Here is a 19,800-nt window from a genome sequence, read left to right on the forward strand (position 1 = left end):
GGCGGCGTCAGTTTGCATGTGGGCTCGAGCCGGAGCTGAAGCATCCGAGCCGAACTGCGCAGAGATGCGGTGCACGTAGACGCAACATGCGGACACACCGCCTCACCTCATCGCTGAAATCACGTTCAAAAGCACCGTGAAGATCATTTTTAGTGTTTGTTTTGGCATGGCGACGGTGAAGTCGAGGTGAGCAGCTCCGTTGCTCGGTCCGCTCGCTTGCCGGGGCAGCACGCACTTTTTTTTTTTTTTTTCTTCCTCCGCTGTTTTGCCAGGGCAAGCAGCCAAAACAAGATAAATCCGCTTTTTGTTCCTGTTTGCACATCGATTATTTTATAAGGAATCATGACGACCGGACAGGATGAAAGCTCAGTCCGTGTGGCTCTGAGGTAAGTCACTAAAATTTCTTTTTAATTCTCCATCAACCGGTAAATGCGTAGCTGTATCTTAATTGCCCGGTGCCACCTGTCAGTCAGTGCCGCGGGCCTAGCAAACACCTGCAGATCAACAGCAGCATCTGCTTAGCCATACACACACACACACTCACTCTCTATCCAGAAATTATCAGCCTCATTTCATTTCAGCACGGTGACCCAGTTCAGCCGGGCACCTCTTGATAGCTGCTGCGGGCTTTTCAGCACACATTCTCGGTCTGTTTGTGCTTCACCTCTGCTAGAATGAACAGCTTCCCCCAATGTGTGATGTACAGTATGTGTCTGAACATAGCAAAAAAAACCCAAAAACACAGAGCATCACGCCCTTTGCACAGGTGCGCACACATGGGTTGTTTTCTGCACACTCTGGCATGCTCCAGGAGGGATGATATCATCTATTGTAACGGCTGAGCTATCAGAGAAAGAAAAGACAGAGAGAGAGAGAGAGAGAGGGGTGGGAGAGAGACAATCAGCCTGTGTTTCTCTCCTAAAGCCAGGCCTCTTCTCAAAGCCTCCTTCAGAAAGACAGTTAATCGATGAAAGAAGAGCTTCACTGACAGCCAGGTTTCAAGGAAAGGACAGTGGAGCGTTCAGTGCAGCTTCTGTCAAGTCTAGTCTTTGTTTGGAGACAGTCAGTGGACAGCCCAGTTATGGCTTTCAGTGATCCAAGCCTGTTACTATCTATTCAGGCATGTTATTTTTTTTTATTAGTAAAGATACAGAATCTGTCCTTCTTCCTTTAAGTCCATGCACTTAATATGTGCTATTGTGCTGAAGTAGGCCGCTCCCACCCAGCTGGTGAGGTGGCACAGTGACAGTGGCATAATGGGAAGCCAGTCTCCCTCACAGTCTCTCTCTCTCTCTCTCTCATCCGAATGCCATTCAAGGCCATCCGCAGACCTTTTGACTCGTCATGAAAATGATAGATAATGACAGTATTGTTGCGCTTATTCCGTCTCTTCCCTCTATATCTGTGTGTTTTCCATCTCGTCCATGCTTGCTCATATTTTCCTAACAGTCGCCCTCATGTGCACTTGTTCACAAAAGTGCATCATCATTGTTTATCCAGAGCTTCCTGATTCCATCTCTCGTTATGAAGGGAGGGGGAAAATCCATATTGTGATTGTGCTGTTTAAAAATACATATTGTTGGTGATGTTTTTTGGCATTTCTGGGCTGCTTTTATTGTTTGATGGTGGATTCTTTTCTTGTCAAATATGTTGCTACTAAAGAATAGTTGATGTGACAAGCAGAAAATGCTTAAGCGAGGAAAATATCATTTGCAAATGCCAGAATTTGTCTGGCACATGTCTTCATAATCCAACAGCAATGGCTTCTTTTTGGAGAATTTGTTCTGACAGTCAGGGAGAAATATCAGAATCAGAATAATCTTAACTGGCAAAATATGTATACAAGGAATTTATCTCCGGTTTAGTGGCTCTCAATGTCCAAGAGCAATGGCCTCTTTTTTTAGAGATTTTGTTCCAACAAGAGTACAGAATAACTGTGTTGTATAAGAGATGGAGACACCATTTTTGGCACTGGCAATGTCAATAGACTGTTTTGAGAAAAGGGCAAACGTCATCCCGGGAACTGCACAGAGTCACCAGGCCTGAAGCAGAGTAGGACGTGCATGTTGAGGGGAAAGTAAACCAAAGTGAATTACAGCACTTAATTGCAGAAAATGTCCCCTGAAGCAACCTGCACATCACAGATCAATTATATCTACCAGTGTAAACGAGTATCTGAAGGGAGATTTAACTGAGCAACATCCTCAGTGATGCTTCCAGGTGTCTCCAATCCCTCTGAAACTGCACAGTTAGTGGAAAAAAAACCTGCTGCAAGTTGATACACCAAGTGGCCAGAAAAATAGAAACACCTGTACTGATGGTGTGCAATGCAATTAAACAGCACTGCAATAAATACTGACTCACTTAAAATGTTGGGTTTTCATTGAGATACTGTTGTGGTGTTAATTCAGTCCTATGGTATGCTTTGAAGCTGTTGACCTTAACTTGGGTCATAGAATATAATGTCATCCAGTACAACAACAACAAAACTGACAATAGAGCCGAATCAACATCTGTTTCATTCGCTAATTTAATAACTTTTCGGCTCGTGTGAAGTAATAAAATCGGCATGTAAGTCTCCCATGATTATTCTGATACAGGATGTTTGTTGTGAAGTTGAATTCCAAACTAAATTTTGGCCACTGATCTTAAAAAGTCACGCAAATGCTTGCTTCCCCAAATTAGACATAACCATGTGTTTTAAAATGACTCGCACTTCCTGAAAGAATGCAAATTACAGTAAAAGTGAGGACAGCTTTCATCCACTGAGAGGTGGACGCTGGTTCTTGTTCCAGGAACTAAAATACAACACTAGCTTCAGCACGCTACGTTTTACTTTGTCATATTTAAAAACAGCTCATTTTCTTAAAAGATACCCAGAAAAACCACCATCAATCTCTCTCAATGAAATACTAATTTAATATAAGCTTTAGACCTCTGCCAGTAATCTACAATTATGAAGGATTCTGGATATAATGATGCCAAAAATCAGCATTGTAATTAGTAGAAAGCTGTTTACTTGTTGACACGTTGCTTGGCACAAGCCCTGGTGATGGATTTGCCGCAGCATGTTTTCAACTGCTACCAACTGTCAAAATAGTTTGACAAGACTGTTGACAAGTCTCACCGTGCACGTGCACAACCAGTTCGTACAGCTGCTTAAAACTTACTCCTCACTGCACAAGAATAGGAGCAAGTCAACAAAATTCCTGAAATGTAAATTCAATGGAAAAAAAGTGTCAAGCTTATCTTGGAAACCAATATTTCCAAGGTGCAGTTTAAGCCTTATTGCCTGATCCCAGATTGCATACTGCTTTAAACAGGGTTACTTTAAGGACCGAGGGGTCTATTTGAGGTTGTTTAATCGGTTTTAAGACCCCAGCTTTTCTCAACAAAGGCCCTCCTGTTCTTTCAAACTTCTGCAAAAGAACTGGGTCCTCAGAGCATTTGCTTTCAACATGCATTTGCGTCCATAGTGTGTGTTTACTGAAGCACAGGAGGGGTTAGCATTGATAGTGCACTGGGAAGGAGTTACACAGTACACTTTCCTGACTACAGTATATAGATTGTGCTGCAGCTGGCTTATTTGCACAGTCCGAGACGTCACAGTAGTCAGTCTTACATCGAGGGGAAGGGCTCAGGTGGAGCTGAGGACTCGTCTAACCTGCCTGCTGGGGCGATTCCCGCAATACGACAAGAAATAAAGCAGCAATCGTTTATTTCCGAGGCAATGACAGATGAGCGGCGCGGATCAAAGTGAGAGGGAGGGACTTAGACCGTGTTTATTACTTTGTGTGCTGTAGTTTAGCTGCTGTTGCCAAGCTAATTAACCACCAAGCAGACCACAAAATGCAAAGACGCAGCTCATCAAGAAAAATCAGTTTCTATTTCTATTTATCCCCCCCCCCCCCCACTGTAAGGACTTGTTGATCATGATGCTCGGCTGAAGGGCATAACAGTGATGATGATGAAATTAAATAGGTCCCTAAACCTCTTAAGGCTTAAGTTACAGGCATACTTTAATGTAATGACATGGAGGCATGCAGGAACTGGTCTAAGTGGCTGAGAGTAAGCCCCGACTGTAGAGACAGGGTTAACTGTGGTAGAAGAAGCTTGTTAAAATGAGCTGCAAGATTAGAGCACATATTTACTATTATTACTTAATGACCAGACCAGACCTTAACTCAGCTGACAAGAGACAACAGCTGACAATAGCTGTGGGGGTTTACAGTGCAAAAAAGAGGCTGTGGGGCCTCTCGACTGAAAGATCCTCTCTTTGGCCCCCAGCCAAATAGAGGATAAGTGAGGTACAGAAATTGAATGGGTGGAAAACTGCAGAAAAACATGTGTGAATAGAAAGTTCATTGTAAAACATTAATGAATACTAGGAACAGGTTCCTGCTTGTAGTATGTTTTTATTAAGTTTTACATAAAGACAAAAGTATTCTACAAACAGTTTTCGTCAGGATTTATATCCAAAAGCTAAGCAAGGGGATTTTCTAAACACAGTTTGATAGTATTTAGGGCATAAAGTACCTAACAGGGGCAGGACTAGTAGAGGACTGGCAGAGGACCAGTGGGAGCTCAGATATGGGACGTTCAGATGCGTTTTCGTCGCCCATGGCAGCACCGTGCAAACACAAAAGCCCCGACGGGTCTAAAGCCTCTCCAGACCTCGTGCTTTGTTCACATCCACTGAGCCAAGTCAGTCTGTCAGGAGTCAGCCACTGACCCATAGTCCTGTGGCTCTATGTGTGTTTGTATGTGGCTGTATCAATGTGTGTTGGTCTGTAGCTGTTCTCTCTTCTCTGCCGTTGTTGTAACTGTCAGTTTAGTGTCATTTTTATACCCTTCTGTGTGTCACACTTTCACATTTTCACACTTGCAGCTTCTTAAAGCTGAATGCTTTGTGTTAAACACCTGCCTGATGGCATGAGAGGGGGATATTTTTTCTGTCAGTCCATATTAAACACAATATACACACACACATTTTTCATGTAGTGGGAAAGAAGTCAGTCTGAACTGAGCAAACATGAATCTCTATCAGTGCATATAACTTGGAGGTCTTCCCAGAATTCCTCGACAAGACAGTGATGTTATCCTAAAAAAAAAAATATTACATTTTTTCTGCATGACAGTATCTTCTAAGTTTGAAGGTGAGTATGTATTTAACACTCTATGTTGGTGTTATTTTAGAAGTGGAATGATATCAGGGCATGTTGGTGCAGCAGCGATGTCCCACTCTTTTAGGAAAACTCTCTAACTGCAAGTTAAAGACTTGATTTTACAACAAGACCAAGGCTGTGTTCAAAATCAATCCCTAATTACTATATAGGGCACTGTATTTACCTTCTACTGTTTTATTTGAGTGTCTGAATACTGAGTGTGTAAATTTATCCACTAGTGACCTCAAAAATTCAACAATGGAACAGAGGGCTGGATTTGTGGGCTGGATTGTAGATTTTTTAACAAGTAGGTCTCAGAGGGTGAGAGTGAACGGCGCTCCTCTTCCACCGGCTCTCCTCTGCTGTATGTTCTTCACACCAAGGACAGGCACGTCCTGAATTCACTGATGATACACTTATCATCAGCCTGCTCCATAAAGATGAATCCGAGCATGAGATGAGATGAGTTTGTTAAATGGTGTGATGAGGCCTTCCTCCATTTAAACACCACAGAAACGTAGGATATGGTCATTGATTTTTATAAGGAAATGGTCCCACCCACCATCTCAGACCTTCATCAAAGGAATTGGCATGAAGATTGTAGAACATTATAAATATGCTGGAAGAGTCATTGATAAAAACCAGAAGTTTGCGGTCTGTAAGAAGGGACCGCTACGTTTGTTCTTCCTTAAATACTTTTAATGTCGATAGGAAAATGATGTCTTTGTTTTACAAGTCATTTATTGAATCTGCATTTACTTTTTCTATGATTGCTTGGTCTGGTGACCCGAACATTAAGGACAAAAACCACCTGAGCAATATTGTGATGGTGGATTGTAAGGTGATCGGTGTCCCACAGACCCCCCTGACGGCTATCTTTGACCAGCAGGTTCTCCGCAGGGCCAGGTCTATATTAGACCGCACAGACCAGCCTCTCCGCTTTGAGTTAGAAACTCTTCCCTCAGGCCGTAGACTTAGAGTCCCCCGGTACAAGTGCAATATTTGTTCCCTTTGCAATAACCCTGCTTAATTTGCACATGTAATTCAGCATGTTAGAGTTTGTTTTGTTGTATTATAGAGTTCTGTATATTGTAAGCACAGGAAACATTTTTATACTTTCTGTTTTTGTACTTTTTTTCTTGCTTGTGTTGTTTTTTTGTCTTGTGCATCTCACCGCAAGTCAAGTTTCCCATCTGAGATAATAAAGTGACTGAACTGAACTGAAGAAGTAGCATCCATGGTAGATCCGCTACTTTCTGCTAACAATCCCACAATCCAGTGCAGCGCAATTTATAGATGCAAAAATGATAATTGATGAGGATTATTATTAGTAATTGTCCAAAACTGATGCTCACTTTTGAGTAAACTGTTTATAATATACGGAGTGGTGAGAGAGTGAAGGAGGAAGTGATTTCAGACTCACGCAGCGATTCTACGCTATGCTAGCAGCTCTATTAGGCTGCGCTTAAGCCCAGCAGTGCTTTAAGCTGAATGTGAAGTAGGTTTAGTAGGTATAATGTTGCTTAATATTTGCTAATTATCACTAAACACAAAGTGTAGCTGGTGAGAGGAGGTTGTGATTGATTGACCTATTCGATACTTTGAAAAGGAAACATGCAGAATCCAGCTTCTCGTAGGGCTCAGGTTGGTCCTGTTTGTTTGGTGACACCTGGAAGTTGCTCAACATCCATCATAATCATATTCTTCATACATGCTATGACTCTATCTGTTGTTGTTTTTTTTTTTAAAATAATAATAGATATTTATCATCATTTTTATAGTAATTTGGGTACAGCGTAGTGATGGAAAGGGGTCACTTGTAATATTCAGTATTTATAAAGAAAGATTTAACTTGGAAAAATCTTTTTTTGGGTACAGCCTGACTATATTGTGAATAAATAATGTATTTTCTACTCTTACAATCTCCTTTACAGCCACCAGGGAGTCTGTGTTATTCTTTGTTGCTTTGACTGGAGCGTTGAGTGTCGGTTGTAAGCTTCGTTGTTCCCATCAAGACCTGCATCCTCGTGCTATGATCTACATTCTTTTGTTAGAGAAATAGCCCGAAGGGAGCTCGCATCATGTCGTATTACCTCTCCGCACACGCTGTTTGTCTTTTTAAGTGATAGCCAAAGTGTTAAAGTGCTAGCCAAGTTACCGAGACGGAAGCTATGAATAACACCTCCTTCGCCTGCAGCACTAGTTGAACGAGGAGTGTATGTTTCCAACATGGGAGCCGGAGCTCAGCAGAGGCCAGCTTCGAATAGACTGAGCTCATCGCAGTGTAACATAACTGACCTCACATCACTTCATATTTTATGGCACTATAAGGAGTGCACTCAGACTGCCAGCTAATGTGGTTTTTATAGTGTTGCTAATAGATTAAAGTTGCCTATTATGATCAACTTTTATGCTCTTTCCTGTAATTAAGGCTTTTAGCTGATGCTATCATAACCGTGATAAGTGCAACTCCGTAAGCTTGTAGTCCTACAGTCTAAAAAATGTGAAAAGATAGTGACAAATGTCCCAGTGCCCATGAGGACACTCCAGTCAACATTATAAAGATATTTTAATCATTTACGGAACAGTGATATAAAACATAAAAGCAGCATATCCTAACTTTTGAGAAGTTGGGGCCAATGAATGTATGAGATTTCTGTTTGAAATGACTGAATTATAAAAAAAGAAAAAAGTCTAACAGCTAACTGATTAATTAACTGTTTATTTCAGACTGTGTCAAACAAAACAAGCCATCTGAAGACATCGACTGGTACTCTGAGAAACTTTTGTAAAGACTTAACAGAAAAAATATCAATAGATTATTTCATAATGAAAGAAGTCCTTAGGTTTGGGGTTGAACTGGGGAGAGATCTGCAGCAGCACTACAGACTGCCCTTCTCTCCCTGCAGCAGGACTCCAATTATCAGATATTCAAATTATCTTTAGTAACAGACTCTGTTATGGTGACAGGCTGCACTGGAACATGGTCATTTGAGTGAAACCCAGATACGTTTCCAGTGTTTAGCTGTCATGACCCTCTTTCTAGATAGAAGGCTCAACCACTCCGAGGCGATACTAAGCACAGCCTACACTTAGACTTAACTTGCCCCAAAATAGACTCCCGACCGGCCACAGCATTGCTGCAAGACCTCAGTTATCTATATCACAACCTCTAAGGAGTCAGCACATTTCTGCCAGACGCATCTGTAGCGATGCAGAGAGTCTTAAACTGCGGAGCCACACACACCACATGTGGACATGCTTATGACAAGAGCCCACCCCCCCTCCTTCTCCACTATACCTATTATATAGCACTTAGAAACTAGCTGGTCATACAAAATAAAGTGGATGTAATTATAGAGTAGCTTACATGTACACCACACCCATGCAAATATGTTGTTCGCTCTGCTGCTGGCTTTGTCTTCCCCCCGCTGCTGCACTTTACTTTCCTCATTTTTTTTTGCTCATTTTCTTCCTTCAGTATTGCCTGAATACTCCTACACAGCTCTGCTTGATGTCAGCCTTTTCTCCTCACTGTACAAATCTGTCCAGTTAAGGACTCAGCTAAAATGGTTGAGGTCTAAATGTAGAACTGGTACCACAAATAGGATGTGGATGTAACTTAACTTCCATCATCAAACTGCCAGCAGAAAGTCACAAATAGGACACAGACAGTCACAAATAGCTCTGTTTGCATAGTGAGATGCCACCTTGTTATTTATGTCAAGAGGCTGTCTCTACAGTTAATAGGGAGGGATGTGTTTTCTCTGTAAAATGAGCTGCTGTCTTTATGAATCAGGCTGCGTCTGTCTGTCTTTCTGTCTGTCAATTAAATGTGATATGTGAGGTTATATCTGTAATATATCAGAAGTCATTTGCCTGTTTTGGATGGTGCATCTTTAGATGGTGCATCAGTTTGAATGATTTATTGACCGAATGGATGCGGTACAATAAAAACTGTAATATAAGATCTCAGATTAGGCAGCGATAATTATTTTCATTATCATAAATCAGTCATAAAATGTCAGAAAATTTGTGAAACATGCCCGTTTTTAGTTTAATTGGTCTTCAAATTGCTTGTTTTTTGTGACCAACAGTCAAAACCCAAAGATATTCAATTTATAATGACAAAAAAAATAGTAAAAAGAGGCAAATCCTCAAATTTGAGATGCTGGAACAAGCAAACGTCGGCATTTTTACTTGTAAATGACTTAAATGATTAAATAATAAAATTTTGGCTGCTGGATCTTCTGTCAATAAGCTAATCATTTCAGCACTAATCTCAAATACCAATGACTCCATTTTTGAAGAATCAATTCTGGAGAAACTGGGTGTTTTGGCACCATGTTAGTGTATGATGTAAAGAAGTCTAGAGTCATGCTAGCAGCTCTGTGAGACTGTACAGTGGTTTGAGCTAAATGCTAACATGCTCACAGTGACGATATTAAGATAGTATTTACTAACTATTATTTAGGTATATATTCATTCAGGTAATAGCTACCAGGTTCACCATCTTAGTTTTGCATGTTAATACGCTAACATTTGCTAATTAGAACTAAGCACAAAGTGCAGCTGAGGATAAAGAAAATGTCATTAGTTTTGCAGTTATCTGCATCATAAACCAAAGTTTTGGACAAACTGAAATTTTGATCTGGGGATGGAGCTAAATGGAAAGTCAGGGATCATCAAAGTTATTAGAATTTATCCTCTAGAGACCTTGAATATTTCTAGCAAGTTTCATGGCAATCTATCTAATAGTTGTTGAGACATTTCACTCTTAACCTGTTAGACAACACTCTTCTACCTGTGAGACCCATAATGTGCCATTCACCACATATTTGGACCAAACTTGGCAAATTACCTTTTCAAATGACACCAATGACTGTAATCAAAAGGGTTGAAGAACAGTAACTTTTTTTAAATTTTGGGTACATTATTTTCAGGCTTGTGTCTGGTAATGTCAAGTCACTACGAGCACCAGAGGAAAAGTCAGGATAGTAACCAAAGTCATTAAAATACATCATCTGGGAACCATGAATGTCAATAGCTGTTGAGATGCTAGATATTAGAATATAAACATCCCAGTATTGAGTGGTGGACAAACCAACAAACTGACATTGCTATCCAACCTTTCAATTTAAATTAAACTTGGAGGGATGATGCTTGTCGACACTACAGTCCACCTTTTTCACAGCAAGAGAAGCACAGGTGGAACTAATAACTAATAACAGCCAGCGAAGCCATACTTGCAACCCATCACACACCACCCCAGAGTCACTCATTTGGAAAAACTAAATGAGATTCAGCCATCATTAATGTTATTAATTGCACCTGTGCGTTTCCAGCTATGACATATCAAGATGGTCTACAGACTACTATATCAGCATGATTTCTGGAGGACATGAACAACACTTTTAGATGCAGTCATTATCAATAATGTAGTACAACAGCCTCTTCACACAGAGCTCTCACATGTTTCATACAGTGAGGTTGTCACACCTCCCTGTGTCGGACAGTCTTACACCTAAATTGCAGGCTGGGATTAAACGGCGCTGAAGGCAGCGTATATGCAAATGAAGCTTCACCACCTGCCGGCGCCATGTAGCAGCTGCCTGGATCTGCATATTCATGAGGTGTTTGAGCAATTTGAATTTTTGCTGCAGGTGTGAACGCTCGACGTGGGCGGTATATGTGTTAAACGTCTCGGTGTTGATTGGCCACCTGCCGGCAAATAATAATGGCAAAAAAACCTGAAATCATATATCTGAAAGAAATGCAAATGGTTAACCGCCGAGCCGAGCCGACTTCCACTCGACCTTGGCCGGCGTGTTTACCTAACCCATTATCTGCTATCTGGTTGCCTTGAAAGCTACAGATGGCGGCTGGCTGATGTGTCCCTCACCCACACACACACTCTCTTCACTTTTTCAACTAGCTTTTGTGTCGCTGTCCGGTGGTTGACACAGAGATGGGACTCCTGTGTCAACACCACATGGTTGAATGACACTGCAGTCCAGGCTCGACTCAGCGGTACGGGCTGGTGAAGTGGATTTTGAGAGTAAACTCCAACAACGCACCCAGATACATCACAGTTTTATTCTTTTCTTTTCTTTATCAAGTGGGACGCTGTTGTTTAGTTTTGTGTGGTCTGTTATTCCTGTTTTGAAGGTTTAGATACAGTTACTTGATATGATTGTTTGGATGTATAGACCAAGGTCAATGAACCAGCAGCTTAATATATAATACCCTTGTGGTTTGAGATTGTTATCAAAGGTTGACTGATTGTGGTGTTTTGTTATGACGTGGTATATATATAACAGATTATTTGTGGTAATATTTCAATTGCAAATCTTTACATTTCTACCTTCCGTACCTAAAATACTATTCTTTAGTGAGTTTTGGAAAGCTTTAACAACTGAAAACTCAACATAAATACAGGGTTAGGAGTGCTGTTTAGGGGACGGAGGTTGTCGGTTCAATCCCTGAACCGGCAGGATAAATCTAGGAGGGGAAAGTGAAGTTCCCCTCCCTCATTACCACTACTGAGGTGCCCTTGAGCAAGGCTTAACCCTAACTGCTCCAGTGGCCAGCAGATCAGATCAGTGGTTTGACTGGGCAGCTTCCAGGTGTGAATGAGTGTAACTGTGTGAGTATGATGAGGTCATTCCCGCAAGAGAGAAGCTTCCTCTTTGTGAAACTTCCCTGAATAAGTAAAGCTTAAAAAAAATTAATAAATAAATGAAAAACAGCAGGTGTTTGGTGCTTTTAAATGCTGAAGTAATGTACAAAAACATACTAGCAAAAGATGAATAAAGACAGAAAATGTACTATGATGATAAAACATTTGCAGACTGTGTTTCTGTAGCTGTGGTCTGAGAGGAATCAGTGTTTAATATCAGCATTGAATGATGCAATCGGCAGATTAATGAAATATCATGAATGTTTATTGCCGGTCTAATATACTGTATGAGCAAACAATAATATCTCTCTCTCATTGATGAATGTGTTACTGCTACTGGAGGACATTTTACACCATTAAAATGTCACCTTTGCACCAGAAACAAAACCAGCTTTAAATTTGGATTGCTGGTGTTTTTTATGCTATGCACTCTTTACAAAATAGGATTTTCACAACCTAAGAATGACCACAGAACTATCCAACAAAAAGAGAGAAACCAATGTGGATCCAGGACGCCTCCATGTGTCTTCTCTCCTCGCCGGTATAAAGTAAGTCAGCTAGTTTTACCTACATTTTCAGTTTAAATATCTCTGTGCTAAATCAAGCATCCACTGGAAACGTGTGCAGTAATAATAAACATGTTGCTGTTTATTTCTTCTGCAGCATCACTTTTAATGAGCAGAGATGAATCACCAGTAAGAACTCCCACCGCGATGTTGACCAGTTTAAATGCTAACCATCGCTGGCTGTTGTTGTTTTTAGGCTCTGCTGTTATATGAGATGCTTGACATCTTTACGATGTCGATGGACCTATATTAGTGGTGCCAGATAACTATACAGTTACAGTTTATTTGTTGGGCTATATGATCCAAATTTAATTACACACCTCTGGTATTAGATTCAACCTGTGTACGAGGGAGCGATTCCACTCCCAAAAAGGATGCGTCATTCATAGCACGCTGAGCTGTCCACAAATAACGTTTATACCAGTTGTCATGGAAATTTAAGATGGATTCATAAAGAGCGAGTTTTATTCCAGAATCACACATGTGTACGTACAGGGACTATAAGTCTGGATCAGAGTACTCAGATTTATAGTGGTAGCCACACCCGTTACAGACTGTGACAAAGCACTGTGGGACTGTTAGAATATACAACCTTGGGAGTTAATTGGTACAACAGTTGGTCCTTTGTTCTTCATCACTCATCAGTGTTTCTTCCTAGAGGAGTTCTCCCTCTGCATCCGTCCTCTGGGAACTGAAAGTTGCAGGTCGGATCACACGCTTCGCTTCTGATAAGATTTTGGAACTTTCTTACACGAGGTTTATGCAAGTAAAAAGTTCCCACTGCACATGCATATCTAAGTATAAAACACGTGGATTATTAAATAGTATATAATTAATAGTAAAAAGTTCTATAATGCTATCAAGTTTGAAAAAGAAATGATAATTAATAGCTAGTGAGCTGCTGTCTTTTCACACCAGGCATGTTTGGAGCTGTTTAATCAAATTCTTGGATGGTTTATGTTTCAGTATAATTTGTTTTAGCAGGTGTGAACACATAGTGATTTAAACATCTTCCAAGTGAACTGCAGAGATGGATGATATTCTGACTGCAGTCTTTCAAAATGACAAGTTCCTGTGGTTGTGATTAGTTGTTGGGATAGTCAGTATGAATCTAAATAAAACAAATGCAATAACTAGTAAAGTTTTCTTCAGGAAAATAAATACTGTATATTTGATATAAGTACTCAGTGCTAAAGATAACACGCAGCCACAAGGTTGTTTTTTCTTCTTTTAACAAGTTGACATTATCAAAATATATTATTGGATATGTGTGACTGCAAGAGCTCAGGTTTGGTTTTAACTTTGTTAGGGACACTTTAGGCTGGACAACATCAGGACCAGCCCTACACTGACTGACTGACTGACTGACTGAGTGATGAAGTTGCACCATTGGTCAGCTGATCCTGTATTGTAGTTTCCCCATTGGCTGTTGCTCTTTCAAAATGAATCAGCACAAACAGTTTTCTGTTATGTCATAAGGGTGTGTTGACAGGGCTTCCACTCATAGACCTATTCACCAATGATTTGCACAGGACTAGTATTACCTCATATGTGTGTTTCATGCGGCATGTTCCCACAGAATTAGCAAAGTCTCTATTTTTCTCGAATTTTCTGACAACATGACAGCCTGCAAAGTTTTACAGTCTTGTCTCTAAATGACCTAAATGTATCAACTGTGATGGAAACAGAGGACAGAGCGACACAGAGTGACAGTGTTTTCCTGCTTTGAGCTCTCAGCTCCGGTGTTAAATGCAGAGAAGTCGTCTGAACTCCTGTTTAATCACACACACACACACACCAGCGTCTTTGCGTCTCCTCCTCTACCGCCGCTGTGATCGTGACTCTCCGGCTGGCAGCGCTGTCAGCAGCCGGCAGGAGAGATGCTCCACGGCAGTGCGTTTTGGATTTTATAACTGAACTAATTACCAGAAGGCAAACCTTTTTATTTCTTTTGACGTTTTCACATCACAAACGATGAACAAAACCATTAAAAACCGTGTCTCGCTGGTAAAACATGAGAGTCTGAGGCTGTTACATCAGTTTAGTGTAGGTGTGCTTGCAGTAACTGGGCGGAGATGAGCCTCTTAAATTTGCAACGAATGCTGTCAAAACTAATTCATAATTTCCACTGAAGCCTCCAGATGAACATGTAATATCCAGGAATTCACATTATAGACACTACTGACCGTCTCTGCATACACGGTCCAGCTATATGCTAGGTTTTGACATAGTCTTGTTTGTCGAATGGGCAAAATAACTGTGTGTACTTGCTCTCTATCACTCTTTTCTCTTTCATAGACACATGTGCGCACACACATACACACATAAAGAAGCTGACTCTGCAAAATGTTTATTTTACTGAATATGCATTTGCTGACTTGCCTGAAATTGGACTTGTGTCATGATTTTTTTTCTCAGAATTTTACATTTTATTTTACTGATAGTCTACTTACCCATAAATCTGGGACCAAAGTTAATATTTAAAATGAACATATCATGAAATAAATGTATAGAAACCTGGAGGTAACGTGCTGCTCACCTGAGATTCTGTCCTTCTTTCAGTTTGTGGATTTGGGCGACACAACTCAAGAATTTCATGACAGAGATGCTCAAACTTCTCTTTAAATCATCTCAAAACTTCTATTTCTATTCTATTTTTCATTCAGCTCCTGAACTTGTGGCGAGATCCTTTACTGTGACATCAGAGCTCAGCTGAGAGGCTGCAGCTCACCTGTCTGTGTGTCTCTGTGCTGCTCAGGCAGCTGCTGACTTGATTTTCATAAACAACAGATCAGTTGGACAAGCTTTGGCTAATTTAGCTAATAAATAATGTTCATGTCTTAATGACACCTATGCAATAATAACTCTGCTCTTGATCTACTCGTGGAAAAGGGGATGATTGGTATTAAATAGTAAAAGTTTCTCCCATGAATTTCAAAGATTAATGTTTGGATTGATTAAAGAACATTTTTATTAACTAAGCTCAACTGTTACTGACACTCTGGTCCTTATTTAAAAGGACCAGATGAATGTCTGAGCAACAACCACCAATTAGCTAACAACACCTAACGCCTGAAATTAAATATAATATCAAAAGATCTTAGTTTTGTCCAGTGAAGTCTAACCACTTCAGATTCTTTACCTCACCGACTCTACTACTGCTGCTGGTCAATAATGCATACAGCTTGGAGTTGAGGGTTGCCCCATATCCTGCTCTTTCACTGTTTGTCATAATAGTGCACTTTTTTGCAGAAAACACACAAACCTGGCAAGTCTGCAGTGATTTTACTGTTAACATTACATGGAGTTAAAGCAGCTAGATTGTTTGAGATCAATCCAGCAACACCTTGGTAATGTTAAGGACACATCCTTACGTCCAAACCCAAATCTGTCACCCATGAGTGACTGATCAGTTTCCAGTTAAAAAAAAAAAAAAAGCACAAAGTAATTCTGTGCAACAGTAAAGTCTGTTCAGACAACCAAGTTAAACATTTAAAAACACAACCAGCTGTTGAATCCACAGCTTCCCAAGACTTAAGCACCTCCAATATGGTCACCAAAAGATGTTTCATCATGTGACAGCCCTGTATTGAAAATGTCTTACTTTGTAAAACATGTGCCAGTAAGAAGAGGAAAGGGTCCATGTCCCCTCCACCACTGACCCCCGGCCCTCTCCATGTTGACAGTTACAACTGATCTCTCGCTGACACCCCCTTCCCCTCCCCTTCTCCACCCCTGATAATGAAGGGGTGGTCTGCTGCCTGACCCTTGACCTGCAGGAAGCAGTAAAGCCGTTATCAGCGTGCCACAGGAACTCGGCACAGCTTTGTTTGTTTGCAAAGCACATTTTTCCAAACAGGCTCACATGCTCTAGGATCAGTGGGATATCCATGCATATCCAAAGCTTTATTAGAGGAAGATGAAGCAATAAGCTCAGGTCAGCAGCAGGGTTGTGTCGGCCTCCATGAACCTGATGTGCAGATTATAAAACCAAGTCAATGTGTCCTGGCAGAGGTTTGTGTTTGTGGCTTGTTTTTGCAAGCTGTGGCCTCAAAATATGGGATGAATTTATTCTCTGTGTTTACTGTTGATCTGTAACACACCTAACAAGTCCATAAAAGCTTTTTAAAATAAATCTGACTCAATGCAAAGTTATGTTCACTTCCATAGTTCACAGTTTAGTAATTAGATGAGAAACAACTGAGCTGAACATGTGAAATAAATGTGTTTTTCCTCATTTGTACTAGTTGGACAAACAGCATTTTTTGATACTAGTGCAAATATGACATCTGAGTTCTTCTATTGGTAGTAAATCAATAACTCTTTGATATCTTTCTTTGATGAATATAGACATTTTTTTCAACAAACCTGTTTTTTATTTAACAAAATCAAACAAATTTGAATATCGTCTCAACACAAGCATCCATAAGAGAACTTAAATGAAATATTGTCTAAATTTGATTATTATTATGATTTAGACTAGGAAGCATTAGATTAAAGAATAAGCAAACAAGACAACACATGCTGTCAAAGTGTAAAGCAGTGTCATTTGTACATCATGGGATGAAACTGGGTTACTCAGCCTTATTGTTGCTGCTGCTTTCCAGAGTTTATATGTTTAACAGCACAGCTGGTTTTAAGTCTTGTGAGGTCAAGTCACAAGTCTGTCAAGTCTTTACAGACTATTAAATGACATTTAACATGTTTTCTTTCATAGCTGTGTTAATTGTTTTGTTTTGTTTACATAGCTGACATCAAGTTGTTTCAATGCATAGAAGCCTGATAACTTTCAGCTTGTGTGGCTGTTCATGTCTTGTATGTATGTCATTTATTTCATTTTGAATGATTTTGCTTTTGTAGTCCTGCTGTATTTATGATTAGTTATAATGTTGTTTTGAAAGGTTTAAAGCTGCAACAATTAGTCAATTAATCAATCAGTTGATCCACAGAAAATTAATCAGCAACTATTTTGATAATTGATTAATTGTTTTAGTCATTCTTTTAAAATGAGCTGGTTTCAACTTCTCAAACAGGATGATTTAACACTTTTGGTGGTAGTAAAGTGGATATTTTGGGGGTTAATACATTTAAAGATGTCGCCTCTGACTCTGGGAAAATATTTTTTGACTTTTTATAGACAAAACGATTAATTGAGAATATAATCAGCAGATTGATCGAAGGCGTTGCAAACCTAGAATGATGATATTAGTCCCACAACAGTCAGGTCTCATGTGCTCATGTTTTGAGAGCTCTGTTTGAGGATATGAGGACATAAAACATTGATCTGCTCTTTTCTTGTTTGTACTCTCGAGTTGTCATTTTGGGTGATTAATAAGATCATTAATTAATAAAATTTCAACCTTCGCAGGGAGGATTTATAGTCAGGGTTCGGTTTCATCCTGCTTTTACCTGTTTAAGGATGAGGTCATACACTGATGTCAGATTTTGAGGTCTGTTGCCAAAATAACCTTTTCTTTATGTTAAAGTGATCAGAAGGTACACAGAATACTCCTCCTTCCCCTCAGGCTTCTAGTATCGAGATGTTTGACATTTTTAAATGCATATTTATTTTTCTTTCACATCTGAATGGAAGGACTAAGTATAGAGTGTCATATGTTGTATAGATTTTAAAGCCCTCTAAGACAAACTCGTCACCTTTTAAGTTCAAACCTATAGTTTTTTGCCAGTTTCTAGGTAATTTGGTGGTTTTAAATTGATTGCTGACTTTTAAATTCTAAAATGACACTGTGCTGCGTTAAAAGTGAAGAAGGTCTCAGCACTTGAACCAAGGCCAGCTCTGTTTTCTAACTCAGCTTTGGGCTTATTAATATTTTATAACTTGTAAACTAAAGTCAGATTTTTTAACCCTGACTGCATCGTTGGCTCTTTGTGGAATTAATAGAGCGTATAACTAAAGCCTAGCTGAGCGGTTACACTCGCAAAGACGTAAAATTTTCCCTGTGGGTTAAGAATAATTATATGATAAACCTTTTTTTTTTGATCCCTAATTCACCGGTCGGGTCGGCAGTGAATTAACCTCACGCTGAAGTCTGTGACGGGTGGCAGGATGCTGAGCGAGCTGCCGTGCTTCGACTGTCTCCGATGCCCCTCCTCTTGGCATCTTTTAGTCGGCCAGACCGGCATTATATCCTGCTGGGATCGGATTATGACTTTAATTCTTCGCTTCCATTACCGGTCACCATAGCAACCCCATCCTTTATGTCACGCAGAGTACAGAGAGTGTTTCAGGGCAGCACAGACATAAAGAAGACACATCGATACAGTATCGGGGGGTTTTATTCAATCACCGCTGATGTGAAGTTAAAGCTTTTTATCAGTGATGGATTTGTGTTTGACAGTCGCACAGATCGCATGCTCTCGTGGTTTTCTTCCAGCTCGTCTGCGGGCCGAGCGTTGAGTTAAAGTAGACAGCGTGCTGAGCTCTTTGTCTGGTACTGTAGGTGGTCCCGTCTGGCTGAACGGGCAGAGCATGAAACCACTTCTAGCAGTGTGTGTGTGTGTGTGTGTGTGTGTGTGATACTAAAAATGTACCTCCTCATTGTACAGCAGGGCACTTTAAAAAAGCACCCACCAAATAGAAGCTTTTTTTTTTTAATTATGTGCCAGGCGGTTGCGTTTTTTAGGAAGAAGCCAAACTGCACCAGTCAGCACACATGTAGTGAAACCACGATCATACAGTAATGTAGTGCTTCAGCACAGTCAGCTGCCTCACAACACACACACACACACATGTTTTAAGTCTTTGACAGTTTGGAGTCTTACACACAATCCCCCCCCTCCCTCTCTCTCTCCACACACACTCATCAGCTCTGTTGCTCTAATCCTGCAACCACTGCCAGCATTCACTTTTTTATATGATGGAAGAAGTGCAGCATAAAGAAATAGTAGAATTATAATATGTTAACAGCAACTGTGTGGCTGCTACGGGAGCGTTTTAAATGAGTCACAGAGATGTAAAGAAATGCAACAAGAAGCCGTACAGTATGTCACTGGAATAGTCTGCCAGGTTCTTCTTTAAGACCAAACCATAGAATATTAAAGTAAATAAGAAACATAAGTATCATTTAGTGTTTCCTTGCGATATAGATGTTCAAATAAATTGTTTTATTGGTTAATATTCAATTTAATGTTTTTAGACCGAGTGATTTTGATGTAATTTATTTGATGTAATAGTGATACTACATGTACTGTAGTGTAATTGTAGGTATTTTTTAAAAGTGTGTTGTTTTATTTTATGGACCCCAGAAAGGGCCGTTGTTGCCATGGAAACAACTAATGGGGATCTAATTAAACATTAAGACTGATGAAATAAAACGGAGTGGCAACCACACACTGAAGACGGGATTTAATGGTCACACTTTTTTTTTGC

At 40.1% G+C, this 19,800-nt stretch overlaps 1 protein-coding gene across 7 annotated transcripts in view; it reads left to right on the plus strand.

Moving 5' to 3' along the window:
• The window catches only part of kif21a (kinesin family member 21A), a 65,602-nt gene continuing 45,802 nt past the window's right edge, over positions 1-19,800 (plus strand). For 3 of the 7 annotated variants that reach the window (XM_042411863.1, XM_042411864.1, XM_042411865.1), the window contains exon 1: positions 1-386. In XM_042411863.1, the coding sequence (XP_042267797.1) occupies positions 343-386 (44 nt within the window). In that variant the 5' untranslated portion in view covers positions 1-342. The remainder of the gene's footprint in view (positions 387-19,800) is intronic. The other 4 variants (XM_042411867.1, XM_042411866.1, XM_042411868.1 and 1 more) reach the window with 2 other exon arrangements.

This window comes from Thunnus maccoyii, chromosome 5 (assembly GCF_910596095.1).
Source record: "Thunnus maccoyii chromosome 5, fThuMac1.1, whole genome shotgun sequence".
In the NCBI taxonomy this organism is placed as follows: Eukaryota; Metazoa; Chordata; class Actinopteri; order Scombriformes; family Scombridae; genus Thunnus; species Thunnus maccoyii.